At 49.0% G+C, this 17,828-nt stretch overlaps 1 protein-coding gene across 4 annotated transcripts in view; it reads left to right on the top strand.

Annotated features, from left to right (window-relative positions):
* Positions 1 to 17,828, top strand: part of LOC104542849 (NT-3 growth factor receptor) — a 203,914-nt gene that overhangs the window by 29,461 nt on the left and 156,625 nt on the right. For all 4 annotated transcript variants that reach the window (XM_010187304.1, XM_010187308.1, XM_010187307.1 and 1 more), the window contains 2 exons: positions 2,100 to 2,174; positions 3,372 to 3,443. In XM_010187304.1, the coding sequence (XP_010185606.1) occupies positions 2,100 to 2,174; positions 3,372 to 3,443 (147 nt within the window). The remainder of the gene's footprint in view (positions 1 to 2,099; positions 2,175 to 3,371; positions 3,444 to 17,828) is intronic.

Genomic DNA, 17,828 nt, shown 5'->3' with positions numbered 1-17,828 from the left:
CTAGAATGCTGCCCACATGGCTTCAAGTGTCAGGTCAAAAATAACCTTGACTTTTTTTAGCAAACACAATCAATAAAACAAGAGCCAATCTGGCCGCCGCCTCCTTCCCAGCTGTGGTTGCTCCATAGCTACTGGCTCAGGGCTGCTCCATCCCTCCCTGAAGGTCATTGCTCAGATGCTGTAGCTCCAGCATGCCCTGGTGGTAAATCCACATTTCTGCTTCTTCCCATGCTCTTTCCTTCTCTTGGAGGACCCGCTCTTTTGGTTTGTAGGAGTTGCAGATGGGAAATGTCTTTCCTAGCCTTGCTCAGTCCTGCAGTCGTGTGGCCTAGGACCTGAACTCGCAGTCCTGCCCTGTCTCAGAAAGATTTTAGCGAGCCATCGAGTCTCTTGACTGATGCCTCCCAGTCTGCGTTTTGTTCTGCAAGTGTTCACAGGAACCTTAGACATTAGCAGGGAATGCAAGATGGCTGTAATAGTGTCCTGTTTCTCATTCTGTCTGGGACACAGGCGATCCAAGCAGGTCATTGAGGATGAACCATAACTTATGCTGTCATGCCGCAGTCGGTTGGGAGCTTATGCTGTGTCCTCATGCTAACCTCTCTGGGTAGGCAGACAATTATGGAACATGTGGAAAGCAGAGGTGACTCTTGTGGTTCTCTGGCTCTGCATGGTGAGAGCAGAGAAGTGTGTTTAGATTTAGTCCAGGCTTTGTGTTTTTCTTTCTTGAGCTGGATGGTATTTGGAATATGGTTCAAATAGGTTTGTATACTTCTGTCATGCTAATTCATCTGTTCTTGTTTAAGCACAAGGTGTATCGAGTGCTGGAGGAGGAATGTGTGACCCCTATAACTGCTCTGGAAGTGGTCCAAGGTCCCTCTTCCTTACCCTTACCACCATGTGGGGTTCTGCACCTTCTTGCCTAGAATTATGGGATGGTTCTCAGTGTTGGGTTATCACCCCAACCCTGCTTCACTTGGAAATGCTTCCCCTCTCCAGGGCCAAGTCCGAAGCCAACTATTGCATCAAGGCAGATGTGAGCTTGGGTGCATATGTGCATAACCTTTGAAGCTGAGCTGCTTTCACATAATGTCTAAGGGGACAAGCCAGATGTTCCCCCCCTCCTCGGCTCACTTTGAGAGAGGTCCACATCCACCTGCTCTCCAGAAAAGACCCTCTTGAAAAATGTTTGTGCTTTCTGGTGAGAGGGTGTCTGAGTTTAATTTGGGAGAAAGCCTAAACTGGCCAAAGACTGCCTGGGGGTGCAGACTGAGCTGCTTCCCCACCGTTGCAGTTTGTTAGCAGAGGCTCGTGACCACAGCCAGCAGCCACGCTGCTGCCAGCATCGCTCCTGTGCTGCTGCTAACAGGGGACCCCGTTCTCTGGGGCTGCTGATCTGTCACCTTCCCCCAGCTCTAATATTTACTGAATAATGATCCTGTGGTGACAGATCTATTTCTGTTTTTGTTCTCTATAACATACCTGCCAGAGCACCTCGGGCGACTGAGGAATTTATAATAAAGGCACAGTTTCCAAAACAAGTTTGGTGCTCTCCTACTAGCAGCACTTCCAGCCAGCAAAGACTAGGACCCTGTTTGTCCACCCAGTAAGAGACTGGATAAATGTGATTTTTTTTATTTTTTTTTTTCACACTTAGGACCCAAGTTTTTGTTGAGAAGTTTTATTTGCTTTCCCTCCTTTTGTGTGAGCTGCATTGATTGTGTCTGTGTTTCACCAGTGTGTGCAGTGAAGTGCGATGACTTTGCCAAGGATGTTCAATGGATCAGGTGCAAGTTCCATGCTCAAAACTGTTGGTAAAACTGTGTTATTTGGCTTTCCCAAAACGCTGGGGAAACAAAATGAAAAGCAGCATGAGAAACTGCTTGTTTTGGCAGCACGATGCATACTGTGTGTGTCTGAGGATGTGGATGCTGAGGCCTGAGCGTGTCCAATCCCCAGACCTGTTGCAGGAAGGTTTAGGCTGAAGGAAGGTGGGAAGAAGTCTGGAGCCAGATAGTAGGTCATGACATGCTCTTGCTCTGTGCTGTCCCCTGTCCATCTTGTTGTACCATAGCTGAGCCTTTCCTTTTTCTCCACAGACACATAGAGAACTGGAAGAACTTGCAGACACTGAACGCTGTTGATATGGAGCTGTACACAGGACTCCAGAGGCTGTGAGTATGTCCTGCGCATCGGGGTGGAGAACAGCACTGTGCAGCCCCTTCCTTTCAGCAAAGAGCTGTGGCTTTCCTCCATCTGCAGTATCTGCACTGTGGTGTTCAGAGCCTGTCTAAGCTACTGGCTTTGCTGTATTTTGCTATAATACTCTACAAAATGGAGATGGAAGTGTTTTTTTGTCCTTGATGGATCTGCAAGAAGGAAGATTGCTAGCTCCTGACAGCTCTGTCAACACACATCAGCCCTGACCTCTCTTCTCCCCTGCTGTTCTGGTCCTGGGCTTGTGCGTTGTTCTGACTCATTTCAGCCCCACAATGCAAAATTCCAGCTGTCTCCACCGATCCTTCATTGCTGAGCTGTTGGTCCTCATTTAGTGCAGTTGCCATTGCGGGGGTGCTGCACAATAAGAGAATCGCTTCTCCCCGCACAACTCTCCTAGCACCGGGAGAGGTCAGCTCTGTCATGGAGGGGAAACTGAGGTCCATAAGATTGAAGAGACTTGCCAGATGCTTGGGAAGCCTGGCCAAGTGAGGATATCTCCCAATCTCTTATTTTCCCCTCCTGGAGCTGGAAGTGCCCTGGTTGCTGCTTGTGAGAGATGCACGGTGTTGCTCAGGGTTAAACGGAGACTCTGCCAATGTGTTTTGCTGGGAGCTTTACATTAAGCACAGCTTGTGCACGGGCTGGAGGACAGGTGTATGTTGCTGAAGCAAACCTCAGCAAGCTGTACTTTTAACACACGCGCGCCTTGTGAGCTGTGCTGACACAGCTTCTCCAAAACGGCCTGGGAAGAGGATTCCCCATTTAATATCCATAACTCCCTATGCAAAATACTTGCCCCTCCTTGTCAGAGTTGCTAAGAGAAGGGTTTTCTCTTGGGTTTGAGGGGAGATGGCAGTGCTGGGGACTAGGTTTGCTGTGAGGCCAAGCAGTGCTGCCCATGAAGGTGGAGGGAGAGGAGCAGGAGGTGCTCTGGGCCAAGAAGCCTTGGGGAACGTGGGGGGAGAGTCTTGCCCAGCGGCTGCTCTGTGCTGAGCCTGTGCTGTTGCTGTATCAGATGAAGCTGAAATCCCAAACTTCCTCTTTGCTTGTAACTCAGAGGCTGTCTGGGGGGAGTCGAGGGCTCCCAGCGCAGGGTTTTAGAGCAGCCATCGCTCTTTACTCCATCACTGTCCTTCTGCGTCTCTTTGCAGGACAATCAGGAACTCAGGACTACGAAACATCCAGCCACGCGCCTTTGCCAAGAACCCTCACCTGCGCTACATGTGAGTGCGGGCGGCTCCTGCTGCCTTTCACCTCTTCCCTCTGCTCCCTGTGGGAAAGCGATCCCCAAAGCGGGACCACCAGAGCGCCCGCTGGGGAGAGCAATAGGAGGGAAGAAGGATGCTGATGGGGAGAGGTGGTAAAGGGTGGGAGAAGGAAAAGCATATTTTCAGGGAAGTGCAGTGGGCTGCGATGGAAGATGGGGCAAGCTCTTGCTGAGCAGCTGATATGTTTCAGTGTCTAATAACTGCCCTGGCTTTGATCGCCACTCTAACGAGCGCTTGCTTCATTAGTAGCCTTGTGGCAGCCAGTGCACATTTCCCTTTCTGCAGAGTTTGGGGGTGGCCCAGCACAAAGCCAGAGCCTGCCCTGCTCCTTAGCTTTTAACCAAAGGGTGCTTTACCAGCACAAATGCTGGGGCAGAGGGCTGCCAGCTTTGATCCTAATTATTGACTTCTTAAATTGGCATCTATAGCAGGCCTGGGGTGGGGATGTTTTATGCTGGAGAGGCTGGAGTCCAGTTATTGTGGGACATTGCACAAGCATCCAGCTGCTCGGCCATCATTAGCCAGAAGTTACAGTGTCCCGGGCAATTCCTGCATCCTTGAGGCACCGATTTCTTTTCTAGATCTGTATTTACTTTTCCCAAGGCAATAAAGGAAAGCCTGAATTTCAGGCCAGTGTGCAGGGCACTCCATGGGCTTGAAATATCTCGTCAAAGTGGCTGTGTCAGAGGTCAAACCTGTCTCGGCTCTGGTATAGATCTAAAAGGTGAAAAGGGGTTGGTAAGAGGTCCCCAGCCTTGAGTGTGGGCTGATGGGCTGGATGGAGAGTGTGTATCTCCCTGCTTTTTAGAAACCAGTGCTGGCAGCTTCTTCCACAGAAAACAGCCGTAGCGTACATCCCTTGGAGTCTGTGGATGCATGCAGCCATCAATATGGGCATGGCCGAGGGAGACAGATGCGACCTGCAGAGCAGGGCGGATTTGTCTTTTGATGTCTGTTCAGAGATGATGTGAACTGAAAAACCCCAAAAGCTTCCTTTTTGGAAAACCGGTTACAGTTGCTAAGTGACGGTAAAGTACTTGCTAAATATGATGCAGTACCAAAGGGCATGGATAGTTAAGGGCGTTGTGAATAAACACAAAGCCTTTTTGAGTTCAGAGAAGCACTTATTTTGTCATCATAAACCTTTCTTAATGCTGACCACAGGGATTTTCCTGATTTCTGTGCTTTATTTTGATTTGTATTTTTTTTTGTGTTTTCTGTAGTTTGTTACTGGGAAGTGTTCAGATACCTCTCTCAATTGATTATATTTTTCTTGGGAGGCTGTTTGTCAATTGTGTAGTAGTTATGTATCTAGCAGATAAAATGAATAATATTTGATTCCTGATTAAATTAGTTTGGGTATCGTAGGAGTTTAGAAGGCTACATTTGCTCATTTTGAGGCTGAATGTTGTTAATGTACACATACAATTGTTGCTGCTGTTTCCAAAAAATCTTTGTTTTTGTCTTTTGAGATTACTTTGGAGATGGAAAAAAACCCACATCCATCTTGTGTCAGGAGTTAAAGTTGGTATGTGTTGATGAAATATGTGTTTGTTTACTGCTTGGGCTATGTAAGATTGATCATGTTCTTAACATCTTTCTTTCCTTGCCTTTTGAAGCTGGAGGCAAGTAAAGTATATTATTTGGTTAGTGTTTGCCAGTAGGTTTTGATGCTGTTCCTGAGACCTGGCAGTGTGGATGTTTGCAAGGTGGATGTCCCCCATGGTCGGTGCCAGGTCCCTGGAGATGGAGACCTGGTGCTTGCAAGGATGGCAGCTCCCTCCTCCCCAGAATCTCTCAGGCCATTGTGCTGCTGCTCTCTTGCCCCCAGGCTGCTTTTTCTGGGTCTCTCTCTCCCTGATGGGGGAGCCACGGTGGCTCCCAAGGCTTTGCACAACCTGGCAGCCACCTGGTGCCACCCAGAGTCCCCTTCATGGCTATGGCATCATGCAAGCGCATTGAGGTGCCTCCACGTTGCCTCCCAGGGAGCTTGGCTCAGTGAGGACCTGACATTTTCTGCAGCCGCCACATGTAGGAGTCATGGATAAAAGGATTAATGGAAATGTCACTCTGTTGTAAGTCTTGGGCTGCTGTAACGAGGTACAGTAGCTGACAGGAGCGAGGGATACTGTCCCCATCCCCTTGCAGCAGGGCTGGTTGCAGCTGGATGGGTGCAGGGCTGGGGACTGTGGGATGGTGTGCTCAAGGCTTGTTGAATGGCTGCTATGTGTTATTACTGCTGCCCTGGGTTTACTTCTCTGCTGTTTGGAACCCGGGTGTTTGCAGGTGGACTTGAGTCAATAGACACCGAATGTGTCTAATAAATGGCAGACAGGCTTCACTGACAGGGAGGACTGGCACAGGGTGATGAGGACCTCAGGCTGGACCTTTGCAGGGTGCTACAAGCTGTGCCTGAGCAGCAGGTAACATTTTATCATGTGAAGCTTGTGTATAAATTGTTGAGGACTCAAAAGCTGTGGTTCCCCCCCTCCCCCTGCCCTGTCCTGGGTTAAGTCCCAGCCTCTTGATGAAGTGAGTTTTTTCCCAGTGCCTTTAATCAAGGTTTCCTCCTCTCAGCCAGGCCAGATAGCTCTGCCTTCTCCCAGCAACTTCTATTTCTGGCCCTTCCTCATTGCACACACTTGTCTTCAGACCCCAGCTGTGCAATCACAAGCAGATCACTTATCCCAGCTCTAATTGCAGGAGCTCAGGTTTGTGGGGGTTTGCTTCAAGTAATGGTTCTGGATGAGGTTTGGCTTGGTTGGTTTTTTTTCCACCCCCTTTACCCATCATGGAGTCTGGAGGAAGGCAAGAAATCCACGAAGGGTTTTTTCAGCGTTCAGCTGCCCAAGTGATAGACCTCAAAGTGCTTCAAAGTGCAGCCTGGCAAGGTCATGCCTGTCCTTTATGGTTTGAAATAAGCTGTGTAAGGGGCTTGAGGCCAGCCTAATCACTGGAGGAGCAGTGGGTGACTGGGGACCAGAGATGTGGATCTAGAAATAGCTTTGGATGCCTCTCCCCTGTCCTTGAATGAGGAGACTTAGGGCTTCATGGATTGTCCAGCCATCGGTGCTGTGAAGCCCATCACTGCTACAGAGGCAATTAATTCAAAATATAACTGTGTTTTGCAACACAGATCTTCTGTTGGTGACTGAGTTGAGGCAGTTGACTCCTTCCAGGACAAGTACTGGATATTGAATGGAGATGGACGTGGGTCTAATCTAAATTGGATGTCATCCAGTGTTTTTTTGTTCCTTTGCTCTGGAGGTTGTCTTGCTGGGCAAAGTTGCATTGGTGGGTTCTTGGTCCCATTTCTGTGAAGCTTTGACAGCCATTTGGCTAATATGGGGATGGTCCTGGAGAACAGGATGCGCTGGAGTGTGGACTGGTGGGTCTAGACTGTGGAAACTGAGCCCTCATAGCCAAGATGTGTGGAAGTTTGTTAGGCAATGCAAGCGAACATAGAAAATATTTGGTGTTGACAGAAAACCTCAGTCTTTGGCTTGAGGCTGTACAAGCAAGTTTTAGGATTATATGGTTCCTAAATATGAGACATATAAACCATCTAAATACATATTTTCTATGTTGCTGTTTAGCACAGCTTATTGAGGAAAAAGTCTTGCATGTTCTCACTCCTCCTGTCCTCCTAACAACACTGGAATGCTTTGGCCAATTTATGTGAACTTGATAGAGGATTACAAGCCATGAGGATGTCAGGTTCCTACACGTCTTGAAAATAGGCAGAGGAGTAGTAAAGAGAGGTTGTTGTAGTGTGCTGTAAGGAAAAATACAACATACTGCAATCGTCAGCTTCACAGTGCACCAGGAATTGATGCACAGGAGAGGACAGGACCTGTTTGCCGCTGGCCAAAGTGTCCGGCGTTTGCTGGCTGTGGGACAGTGGAGCTGTGCATGTAGGAATAAGCTCCTAGCAGGTTGTGCCTAGAGCTAGGTAAGTTGACATTTGCAGTGCCTGAGTCCCCCTTTGCTGGGAAGCAGGTGCTTAAGAGAATGTGATTCCCTCTAAATGCTTTCCTGGGCAGCTTCATACTCAGCCAGCCAGTCAGGAGGCACTGCCTTGTATTTACAGAGTGTAATTGTGCACACCTTATTTATTGTGTACTAAAGAAAACAAATTAAGGCTGTGTAATTACAGAGACAGGCACACTTTTAAATAAGGTTTAAGTAGTCAGATTTCTATTTAGAAAATTAATAATTGCCATTTCTGTCTGCGTTCAGAGGCTCTTCTTAAACTGTCTTCTGCAGGTTTATACATGCTCTAAATTGCTTTGTGGGCTGGCTCCTGTCAAAGAGCACTCTCTCAGTGCTGCCTGTGAAAGCAGTGATGGGATTGAGGATCAAGCTTTTTCTTCCACTGTTTACCTAAGGGTCTTAAAGACAGAGACCTTGGATAAAGCCAGAATGGACTTCAGGAGTGCTTTGTGCTGAGTACAACTGGATTTTGAGTGTGGTCTGGTCAGATCACCAGCTGCTCCGCAGGCATTTTCATCTGTGTGGTCCTATCAGTCTTTTTGTCCCAAAAAAGAGGATTGTGGAGAAACTGGGAGATGCTGGCAGGAGTGTGCAGGGACTTGCTCTGCCTGATTAAAGACCGAGCTGGCTGATCTGTGGGCTTGTTTTCATAGGCCCATGTGAGCTGTGATAAATCTAGAGCCTCCCAGAACCTCTTCCTTAGGTTGTGTTGTTTTCTGACGATGATGTTAGCTTTGGTGTCCTGGTTGGGTTTGTGACAGTTGTGCAGTGTCACATGAACTGTACCCTGGTATTGGATGCAGTTTGTAGCTGTGACATGGGAGTTCCCACAGATGTGTTATGGTTCTTTAGGCTTTGCTAGGAAAGAAACTGGGCTGCATCCCCTGAAAATTGAGGTGGCTGAGGCAGCATAAGGTTGATGAGTTGCTCTCTGCCCTGTTTCAGGGTGGATCTTGAGGCCCACCAGCAGTTGAGGCCAATTTGCTTTTCAAGGGCTGCAGGCAACTGTGTTGCAAGGCTGGCAAGGTTCACCTTCTTTGCTCTGTGCATCTGGGAGCTTGATCGAGTTCTTACATTAAATAAAAAAATAAAATATAACTTCTGCATTATTGCAAGTATAGCTCTGCTCCCTCTTGGTCATGGCTTGAGGGTCATTTTACCCTGCTTTGTGCTTAATGATCTACTGACTTGCTCTAAAAGAGCCATTCATATATAGGAAGCAGGGTTAAACTGTCTCTTTGCTCTCCTCCTGTAACCAGCTCCAGGCCTCGTGACTGCCTACAACCCACCACTTGATTCTGGATGTGCTATTACCCTTCCTCCCCCTTCCAGATGATTTCTTTGTCCTTTCATCACTGCACGGCTGTCATACACATCCTGACAGTCTCCTCCTAACCCAAACTGTCATGTGTTAATTGCTCTTGATTTCCCATCCATGCTCTCAAGTCAGTGCAGCCTAACAAGTCCATGTGTATCAGCTGGGACATGACTGTATGTGAGCTTTTAGCTCGCTGGAAGGATGAAGTAAAATGTGTCTACCTAAACCACCTCTTTGATTGTTTAATGTGCTTTGTTTTGCACTTGCAAGGGACTAAGTAGGAACTGAATTTCTCCATGAATATAGGCAAAATAATTTAAACAGCCTTTTATTTCTGTTAGGTAAATGTTCCTTTACTGTACCTAATCACACAGGCAGCTTGGGCACCCTTTGGTTCCCGTTTGCACTCTAAGGATGTTCCTATTCCAGCTCCTTCTAGGAGCAAACCTCTGTGCAGTGATTTACTCGGGGAAACATTTTCCCACGTGTCTCCAGTTGTTCTATAAAATGCAGGGCATGCTTACAGCACAGTCACTAAAATAAACAGCAGTAACATCTCCTCTGCTTCTATAAACTTGACTGTTCTGCCCCATCTGCTTTGTCCCCTGGATGCCAGTGTAGTGCAGGTCCTTGCTGATATGCTAATCAGCAACAGTGATTTGATGGCCTGTTTGTTCCCAGTCATTACCGCAGGTGACTGGTAAGCAGTTAACTGCAGCTATTCCTTTTTCTGCAGCGGCAGAGGTTGATCCTGTGTTTTCCCAGCCATTGTGCACAAGGCCAGAGGAGAGACTGGTTCCCTGCAGGATTGTGACTTTCCTTCAGGCTGGGTTGAAATCATTTGACCTGCACTCAGAGGGCTGAGTAACTAATTCCTGACTGCAGGCTGCTTCACTCAGCTGTGGAGAGGCTTTATTGTATTGTAATAGGAGGTGGAGCAGTGAGTTTGTGACCGATGTACTCTAGTGGGACCTGAGAAAAAAAGTTTCCAACTCCAGCACTGTGTATCCTGTGGCAAGACTTGTCTTGCCTCAGTTTCCCATCTGAAAACCTGGAATGGTATTTGTTTTCTCTGCTTGTATTGGATCTGTTTGCAGCATAACACCCTGTACGGTTTCTAGTGAAACCTGGCCTCGAGTCTTGGAATGCTTTTGCAATATAAGATGAGTTATAATAATGCTATAACAAATATTTGTTGCCTGCTCAGATTCTTCTGTTATGCTGGTACCTGGCCTCTTGGGATTTTGCTGTGGCTTTGTCTTTCCTTCCTTATTTTGAAATGTTGAGATGCAATTTCCAGCTGCATTGTGTGGCTATGAGACTTAATTCCTTTCCTGAAGTTTGATCAACTGTCTTCTGACAGATGTGTAAAATGGGCAACGGTGGTTTTGCAAAGGTCTTGTTTTCTCCCATCCCATCCTTAAAAAAGGCTGCAGGCAATTCTGGGGATGTTTGGAATCAGACTGCCTGGCTCTTCCTGCATGTGGGCAGGTGGTTTTTACAAGCCTGGTTTCAGGATTGGGGTAAAATGTGAATTTTAGACAAGTTGGGGGTTTTGAGGGGCTCATCCTCTGTGACATAGTCTTTGTACAACAACAGCTTGATGGATGTCTTGTTGTGTACTGTGCCTCAAAGAGCAGCCAAACATGCTGAGATGTTGTTGTGTCTTAGTTAAACCTAATAACATCTTGGATCACGAGCAGCACAGAATGAGCTGATTTTTGGAGATTTGGGCATGACAAGGACCAGATCTTGTTCCTAGGCTTCTGAGGTCACTGCAGTATGGAGGTGCTCCAAAAATGGTCTCTGGCTGTCCCTTTTGCATGCTCCCCAAGCCCTGTGGCTCAGTTGGTTAGATGTGGTGCAAGAGATGTCTTATCTGCCAGTGTCAGCATAAGAGGGGACCTTGGGTCTGTTCCCCAAAAAGGGATCTGAGGATGTGGAAACCTCCTTGAAAGCTGCTGGGGGAGAGAGTGAACAGGCATGGCAGGATGAGTGAAAGTTAGGTGCCTGCACAAGTCAGCTCATCTGGGATTTTTCTTCCATGATACTGGTTTACTAGCAGTATGATTGCAGGCCTGATTTTCCCTTTTTGATGTATAAGCAATAAGCACTAGGGTAGAAAAATAGAAACGTTAAAATCATATGTTATTAGAGCAATAAGATAGGACAGGGCATGAATGATGGGACATTAATTCATGATGGTGTGTGACTAGGCAAGAATTTAAATGTCGTAAGTTAGGCAGTCATGTGTTTTATTGGAATTATAAAATTTTATTAGAAAACTGGGTGGCGGGGGGGGTGGAGCTTCCCTACCACCCCCCTCCCCTTATTTGTATTTGTGAAGGGATGAGGTGTGAATTATGTTGGATGCAGGAGACTGTGGGATATTTACAAGGCTGCTAGGAGAGCTGGGGCTTTGTCTTCCCCAGGAGCTGTGGGTAACCCTGTCAGTGCTTCCTTGTGACTGAGGATGTTTCATGGCTGCTGTCCTCCAGCATGCTGTGAGGTCGTGCGTGGCCTTTCCGGGGTGGGCTTCCCAGACAGCCCTGCTGCTGCCCACGGGTGGCCGTGGGGTGGGGCCGTGGCCGGCACCGTACGCCCCGCAGGGCCCCGCTTCAGCACCACGGACAGGGCCTCTGGGCCCTCCCTGCCTGCACCCCCTTCCCCCGGCCTCTGGGCCCTCTCTGCCTGTAACCTCCGGTCCTCCCTGCCTGCACCCCCGGCCTCCTGGCTTCAAACCCAGATGCTGACCTTCCTGCCTGCAGCTGAGCTTCCCAGCCTCCTCCACTCCCTGTGACTGGGTCTCTCTGCCTCCCACCCTCCAGATTTCCAGGCTTCCTTGCTTCTGACCCCAGTTCTCCAGCCTCCCAGCCTCTCTGCCTGCAGCTGGGCCTCCCTGCTGCCAAATCAAGCTCTGACCTCTCTGCCTGCAGCCTCTAACTGGCCCCAGCCACCCTGCCTGCAGCATGGGCCCTGGCCTTGTCCAGGCCTCTTGGCCCTCCCTGCCCCTCTGCTTGCAGCCTGGCCTGTGACCCAGCCTCCATGCCTGCTCTGAAGACTCCTGGCTTCCCAACATGCAGCCCCCTGCCTCCTTTTGGAACAAACCCATTCCCCTTCCAGCCCTAGCCAAGCACCCCAGGGCAGTACATGCCTGTCTGTAGGTGCAAGCTGAATCAAGCAATGGAGTGTGAGCTTACCTGAGGGGTGGCCAGCCTGGTTTCACTGCCAGCCATGCCTTTATTCTTCCATCTCTCCTGCTATGAAGCCAGTTTGCCGAGATGCCTGTTTGATGGATGTAATATAAACTTTCTGAACCGCAGTGGCTCCTGGCACCGACTTTGTTCTGCAGCATGAATGGAGGTGTTTTGCAGCACCGCTACTCGGCTGCTGTCTGTGGCTTTCTCGCATGAGTAGTTCTCTAGGAGATCTGCCATCCAACCTCATTGCAACTGCAACCCGTGGGCTTTGGTTAAGTGTTTGTTGTATCCAGTTGTGTATGTTGGTAGTTGCAGGTAATTTGCTGTCTCAGAATAATGAAAGAATGCCTGCTGCAGTCTAAAGCACTCAATGCTTCATGGTGATTAGTCTTTTTCATTTGAAAATATTCCTCACAGTTACTAATATTTGAAGATAAAGGGTGAGTGAAAGATCCTTCTCCTTTTTAAGTACATCATGCATTGAGTAGAACATGAAAAATGTAAGTGCCATGTCCAGACATTCTTGTGTTGTTTTGACAGAGCTAGCTGTCAAAGACAAAATACGTTTCTGCTTTTGGGGTGGTTACAAGTGAGGAGTGTAGCAAGCAGGCTTTGCTGGACTCTGACTGTGTTAAGTCACCAGCAGCTCACTGTCCCCCTCAGCCAAGTGTGCCTGGGGCTGTGATGAGGCACATCGTACCATGGATCAGGTGTAGCTGCAAGCAGGTCTCTGCTCAGAGCATTACTCTTCCTGGTGTGCTCAGCTGCAGCTAACAGGAGTATTTCTATCCAAAATGCTATGCCTGTGCTCAGGTGTGCTCCAGGCATCTGCTGCCTTCCTGCTCCTCATCCCCACCCCATGGGCCCCTGGAGGGAAGCAGCAGCCTGGTATGAGGCAGCTCCTTGCTTGATGCTGTCTGTCTCCTTGGCTGAGTGTTTTTCTTGCTGTTTGATGAGGCATAGCTGGAGCACATCAGCCTCACCTCCTGCTGCGGCCAGGAGCCTCCACGCAGCATGGGAGGTAGCAGCTGCCATCTCCACTGGCTGACGGCATGGTCTCTTCGGTCCCCTGTTCCCCACACGTGCACCTCCCCATGCCAGCCTGATGCCCCTGTGTGCTCCCCAGCTCTGGGTCCTTGTGGTGTCCAACCACTGCTCCCAGGCCCCCTGTGCTGTGGGTGCAGGTAGTTTTGCTCCCTGCTGAGGTGGGGTGAGTGGTGTGGGCTAATGGCAGGCTTTCCTTTTACTAGCTGGTGTAAACACAGCTCTTTGGCAGCAGCCTGCTTTTCTGAGCCCAGGAAGACCATTTTTCCTTTTATCTATAATTTAGTGAAGTGTCAAGCCACAGAAGTTTTAACGATAATAAGCAGCAGAGGAAATTTATTTATTCACTGCAAAGGTGGGTTTCATTCCAAAGATGTGACTTTTTTTTTATGCTTCCCTCACAAGAAATGTTGGCTGCTCATGCAACCTCCCTTCCAGTGTGTTCAAGCGACCTTCCCTACAAAGCTCACTGCTGTAGTTCCTGCTTGGCTCAGTGGCTTTCCAGCCCCTCTCCCACACAGGGCCTGTGGGCCAAGTGAACTGGGAAAGGAGAAGCAAGGAAAATACAGTGAGGTGGGAGTACTCGTGCTTGGTTGGGGTGTAATGGGAGTCATGAGTTCCCCATCTTTTACTTTTTCCTGCCGCTGTTTATCTTTTGCATCTGCTTCCCAGACCGGCCTCTGTGATGGATTTGACTGCGAGGAAAAGCAGAGGAGGGTTTTTCCTGGGATTATGTGTAGCGCTTGCCTTCTCTCAGCCTATGGAGCCTGTCAGTGGTGACTGGAGATAAGAAGTGCATCCATGTCATGTGGAAGGACCAGGGCTCATTCCTGAGCTGCAGGAAGGCAGAGAGCCGAGCTTTGAGCTGGTCAAAGATGAGCAGGGGATGGGATGAGGCTGTAGGAGGGATCGGGACGAGTTTGGAGAGAGGGTTGCAAGAAAGGATTGGAGCAAGGAGTCATTAGGAAGGAAAGTTGAAAATGAGAGGATGGGGTATGAAAAGGTGATGGGAGGAAAAATGAATCTGGAGAGGATAAGAAGAGTTGACTGGGGGAGGGAAGAAGCACATGTGTGCAGGAGCCCTGCAGGGGGGAGCAAATGTAAGGGAGGGATGAGTTTGATAGCAAATACTTGGGAACTGTGCCTCTGAATTAACCAGAATCTTCCTCTCCCCTTTCGATATGGCTTTGGAGGCAATATTAGAATCTTCCTAATTATTTTTCTTGGACGAGTTTTGCGATCCTGATGATATTAATTATTCTTAAAGGTCAACAGCACTCACTTGAATCCCCTTCTGTTCTATCATGTAATCAGTTAATTAATTGGAAACCATTTAGCAGTGTCTGCCGAGAGCTTAGCCTGCCTTATGCCCTGTTTTGCTATGGCTGGGATATATATGTATATATGTATGTGTGTGTATATATATATATTCACATTTGTACCTCTTCCTTTCCTCAGAACGTCTGCAGAGCCCTCAGTATTGCCCAAGCCCATCGCAGCCTCTGGCACCCCTCCCTGAGGCAGGCGAATTGGCGTTCAGGCACAGCTGTTCCTTCGCTCTTTACTAACCCCCTGCAAGAGCAGTGTTTGAAATTATTTAGGCCCCATTGATTTCTGGGCACCCAAGTAGGTGGAGATTTTTTTTTTTTCTTCCCAATATAAATTTGATGCAAGAGCTCTCAAGCAGCTGAGAGCACAGTTCTAGTTCAGGAGGGAGTGGGAGGACCAGAACCTGTCCCCAGCAGCTCTGTGCTTGATCCGTTGAACTTGAGTCTCCAGTGTGAACCTTGTTGGGCTCTCCCAGTGCCTGCCTGTGCGTTTGGGGTGATGTCCTAGCTGAGGTGATACCTCCTGAGCACCCGTCCTTACTGCTTCACTGTATTCAAGGGAGAGGTGGTGAGAAACATGTGGGAGCCTGGGAGGGGATGTGTTCAGGATCTGGTATCACCATGTACTGGAGATGCTGGAAATGCCCCTTGGGCATGGCTTTCCCTATGCTGTCTCCTCTTGCTGTGCCTCAGGGCTCTCGGGCAGTGGTTGGGTTGCTCTGGGTCTACTGGAAACCTGCAGGTGGGAGGCATTCCCTAGTCATTCCCTGTTCTTAGCTTGAAGAAACATGCAACTTGAAGCAAACAGGCAGGATAAACCCAACTCGTTGCTGGAGCTGTCAGCTGGCAACCCTTGTTCTTGATCAGCACACATCTCCAATGTTATTTCTGCGTGCTGAAGCAGGAGAAAAGCCCAGTGTACAGTTACACTCCAGGCCTAATGGATCTAAAATTACTGCAGTTTGGGAGAGAAGAGATGGAGTGGGGGCGGAGCAGCCCTGAGGATGTCTCAGCTGCAGGGGGGCGGCTGTGGGGAAGGACTCTTGCCCATTGCTGGTTTCTTTTCTTGGAGCAGAAGATGGGCGTGTTCTGTGGATGCTGCTGGACTTTGCCCTGCAGGGAAGCTGGCAGGCGAAGGGAAAGCAACTGCAGGGCTGACCCAGCTTTTAACCTTTCCTTGAGTCCTCTGAGAGCCCAGATGTCTTTGGAGAAGAGCAGTGGAAACTGCACACAAGAAGGAGGGAGGAGATGAGCGTAGTCCAGAGGGCCAGATTCCTGCATCTGATCTGCCTCAAGGCACAGGGGACAATATTGCCCACATCTGGTGACGCCTTTCCCATCTGTACCATGTGCTCAACCAAAACTGTGAGCAGCAATAAGCTCTGAGGGTGATTTGTCTCCAAACAAAGCATAATGCAGCTAGGAGATGCCTCAGAAGAGATGACTTGGAGGGTGTGGAAGCGTCATGGGGTTGAAGATGGCCTTTAAAACAGCCTTTAAAGCGTTTTGGGATGGGCTGGGATGATAGCAGCAGCAGGAGATGGCTTGCTGTGTTGGCAAAGGTAGTGGGAGGAGAGGCGGGGGGGCAGATGTGCTGCTGGCACGGGTTGCAGGAGCCGTGTGATGGAGGTGTGGTGCCTTCCGCCTTCCCACTTGTTCTGCAACCTCTGTTTTGTAATGCTGTTGTTTAAAGAACAGTGCAGGAGACCAGCTCCTTCTACCTCCTTCAGCATTGTTTCAGTGACAGTTGAGATTTTACAGATCAAGGTTGTGCAGCTGGGAAACACAGAAGGGTGGTGGTCTCCAGGGATGGTGGATGGGCGTTGGAGTGTCAGGATCTCTTCTGTGTCACCGATGATGGTCTATTGCTCTCCTCCAATGCAGGATGCTTTGAGTTTGGGAAATTATTGAAAATTCTGGCTCTAGCCCTAGAAAAGAAGTAATTTGGGGAGAATGAGATGATAACGTGATGGTGTGTGACATGGACATGCTGTGCGACAGATGGCTTACAAGGCATGGGACAGCACGAGAAAAGAGTTAGTTACTCTGTCCAAACTCACAAAGGAAGATTGAACCTTGGAGGTTTTTTTAATCTGCTGTTTGGGGTCTGTAAAGACCTGGGTATTGCTAAGGTGTTGCTTGAGGAGCAGAACTGGGCTGTAGGTAATGCTGGACCAGGGCTGGAGCACCTCTATAAACTGTCCTGCTCCTCCATAGCACCAGTACACATGTCCTGGTGCTGAGCCCGGACACGGAGCACAAATGGGAGAACTGCTGGCAGCTGTGAAATCTCAGGTTGCCCAATTTAACACTGTGTCCCATTCTGCTAACTCCGCTTTCCGAGTGTGCGAGGTTTGCCTGCACTTGGCATTGCCCTGTGCTTTTACAGGCTCTGTCCAAGCGTGTCCTGCTGAGCTATTGGAGGTTTTAGTTTAGTCTAATATTTGATCTGTGGGGAGGCCTGTGCTGCCACAGCTTGTGGGACTTGCTGTGGTAATTTTAGCACATTCATTAAGGGAGGACAGTACATTTTTTCCCTTAATGGGCAAAGCTGCTTACTAAACAGGAAAAGGAGGGAGGGGGAAGGGGAGGGCAGGGCGGGTGATGGGGAGTGTAACATTGCTTTTAGAGGTCACTGGAGTTATCTGGCAGGGATGAGAAAGCCCCAGAGTGACATTCCAGTGTTTCTCTGGTTCAAACCCAAAGCTTTAGCAGCTTACTCGCTGCAGAAGTGAAGCCTGGATGGAGCTGCCACTACACCTACAGCAGCACATGAAGCTGCAGACATTGCCCTGTCCTGTGGCCACCAGACCCCAGCCAAAGCTGCAGGGAGCTGTGAGATGATGGGAAGCACCCGCTATGCTCAAAGCACAGAGAATATCAACAGAGTCCCACGCGGTGCCACTGGCGTATCCAGCACTGGGGACCGCAGCTGAGGATGTGCATCTCGCCTCTCATTTCGGTTGCTTGTGCTCCCGCAGCCCCAGCTGCTCTGAGCAGTTAATCCCACCCTGATCAGGATTTTCAGAGTGGCACCATGTTATTAAAATGTGTGAAAAAACTTCTCCCATGCAGAAGTGAATGTGTCAGATTGGAAATAAGGGCGAGTGGAGGCAGGAGATGCGTGGAGGAGGAACAGGCGAGGAGAGGAGGGTCCCTCCCCAGCAGCAGCATTTCTGCCATTGCGTTGGGCTGAACTGCATAATATAGCTTACAGTTTAATTACAGGGGCTCCTGCTTGTTGATGTCATTAATGAGGTAACTGGCTTAATTTAGCTGAATAAAAATGGCATTAAGATTGGAAACACTTTTGGCTGCTGGGTAATTGAGGAAAGAGAAAACATGCTGTCTCCTCTTGCACTGAAATCCACTTGTTCTGGTCTGCATGGATCCAGACTCCTCTTTGATCCCATGCTCATCCACTTCTTTTCAAGTGCAGGAGGAGGATGGATGGAGG

This window comes from Mesitornis unicolor, unplaced genomic scaffold, assembly GCF_000695765.1.
Source record: "Mesitornis unicolor isolate BGI_N332 unplaced genomic scaffold, ASM69576v1 scaffold5816, whole genome shotgun sequence".
In the NCBI taxonomy this organism is placed as follows: Eukaryota; Metazoa; Chordata; class Aves; order Mesitornithiformes; family Mesitornithidae; genus Mesitornis; species Mesitornis unicolor.
The sequence above is the reverse complement of the archived record's forward strand: the minus strand, read 5'-3'. Positions and strand labels throughout refer to the sequence as shown.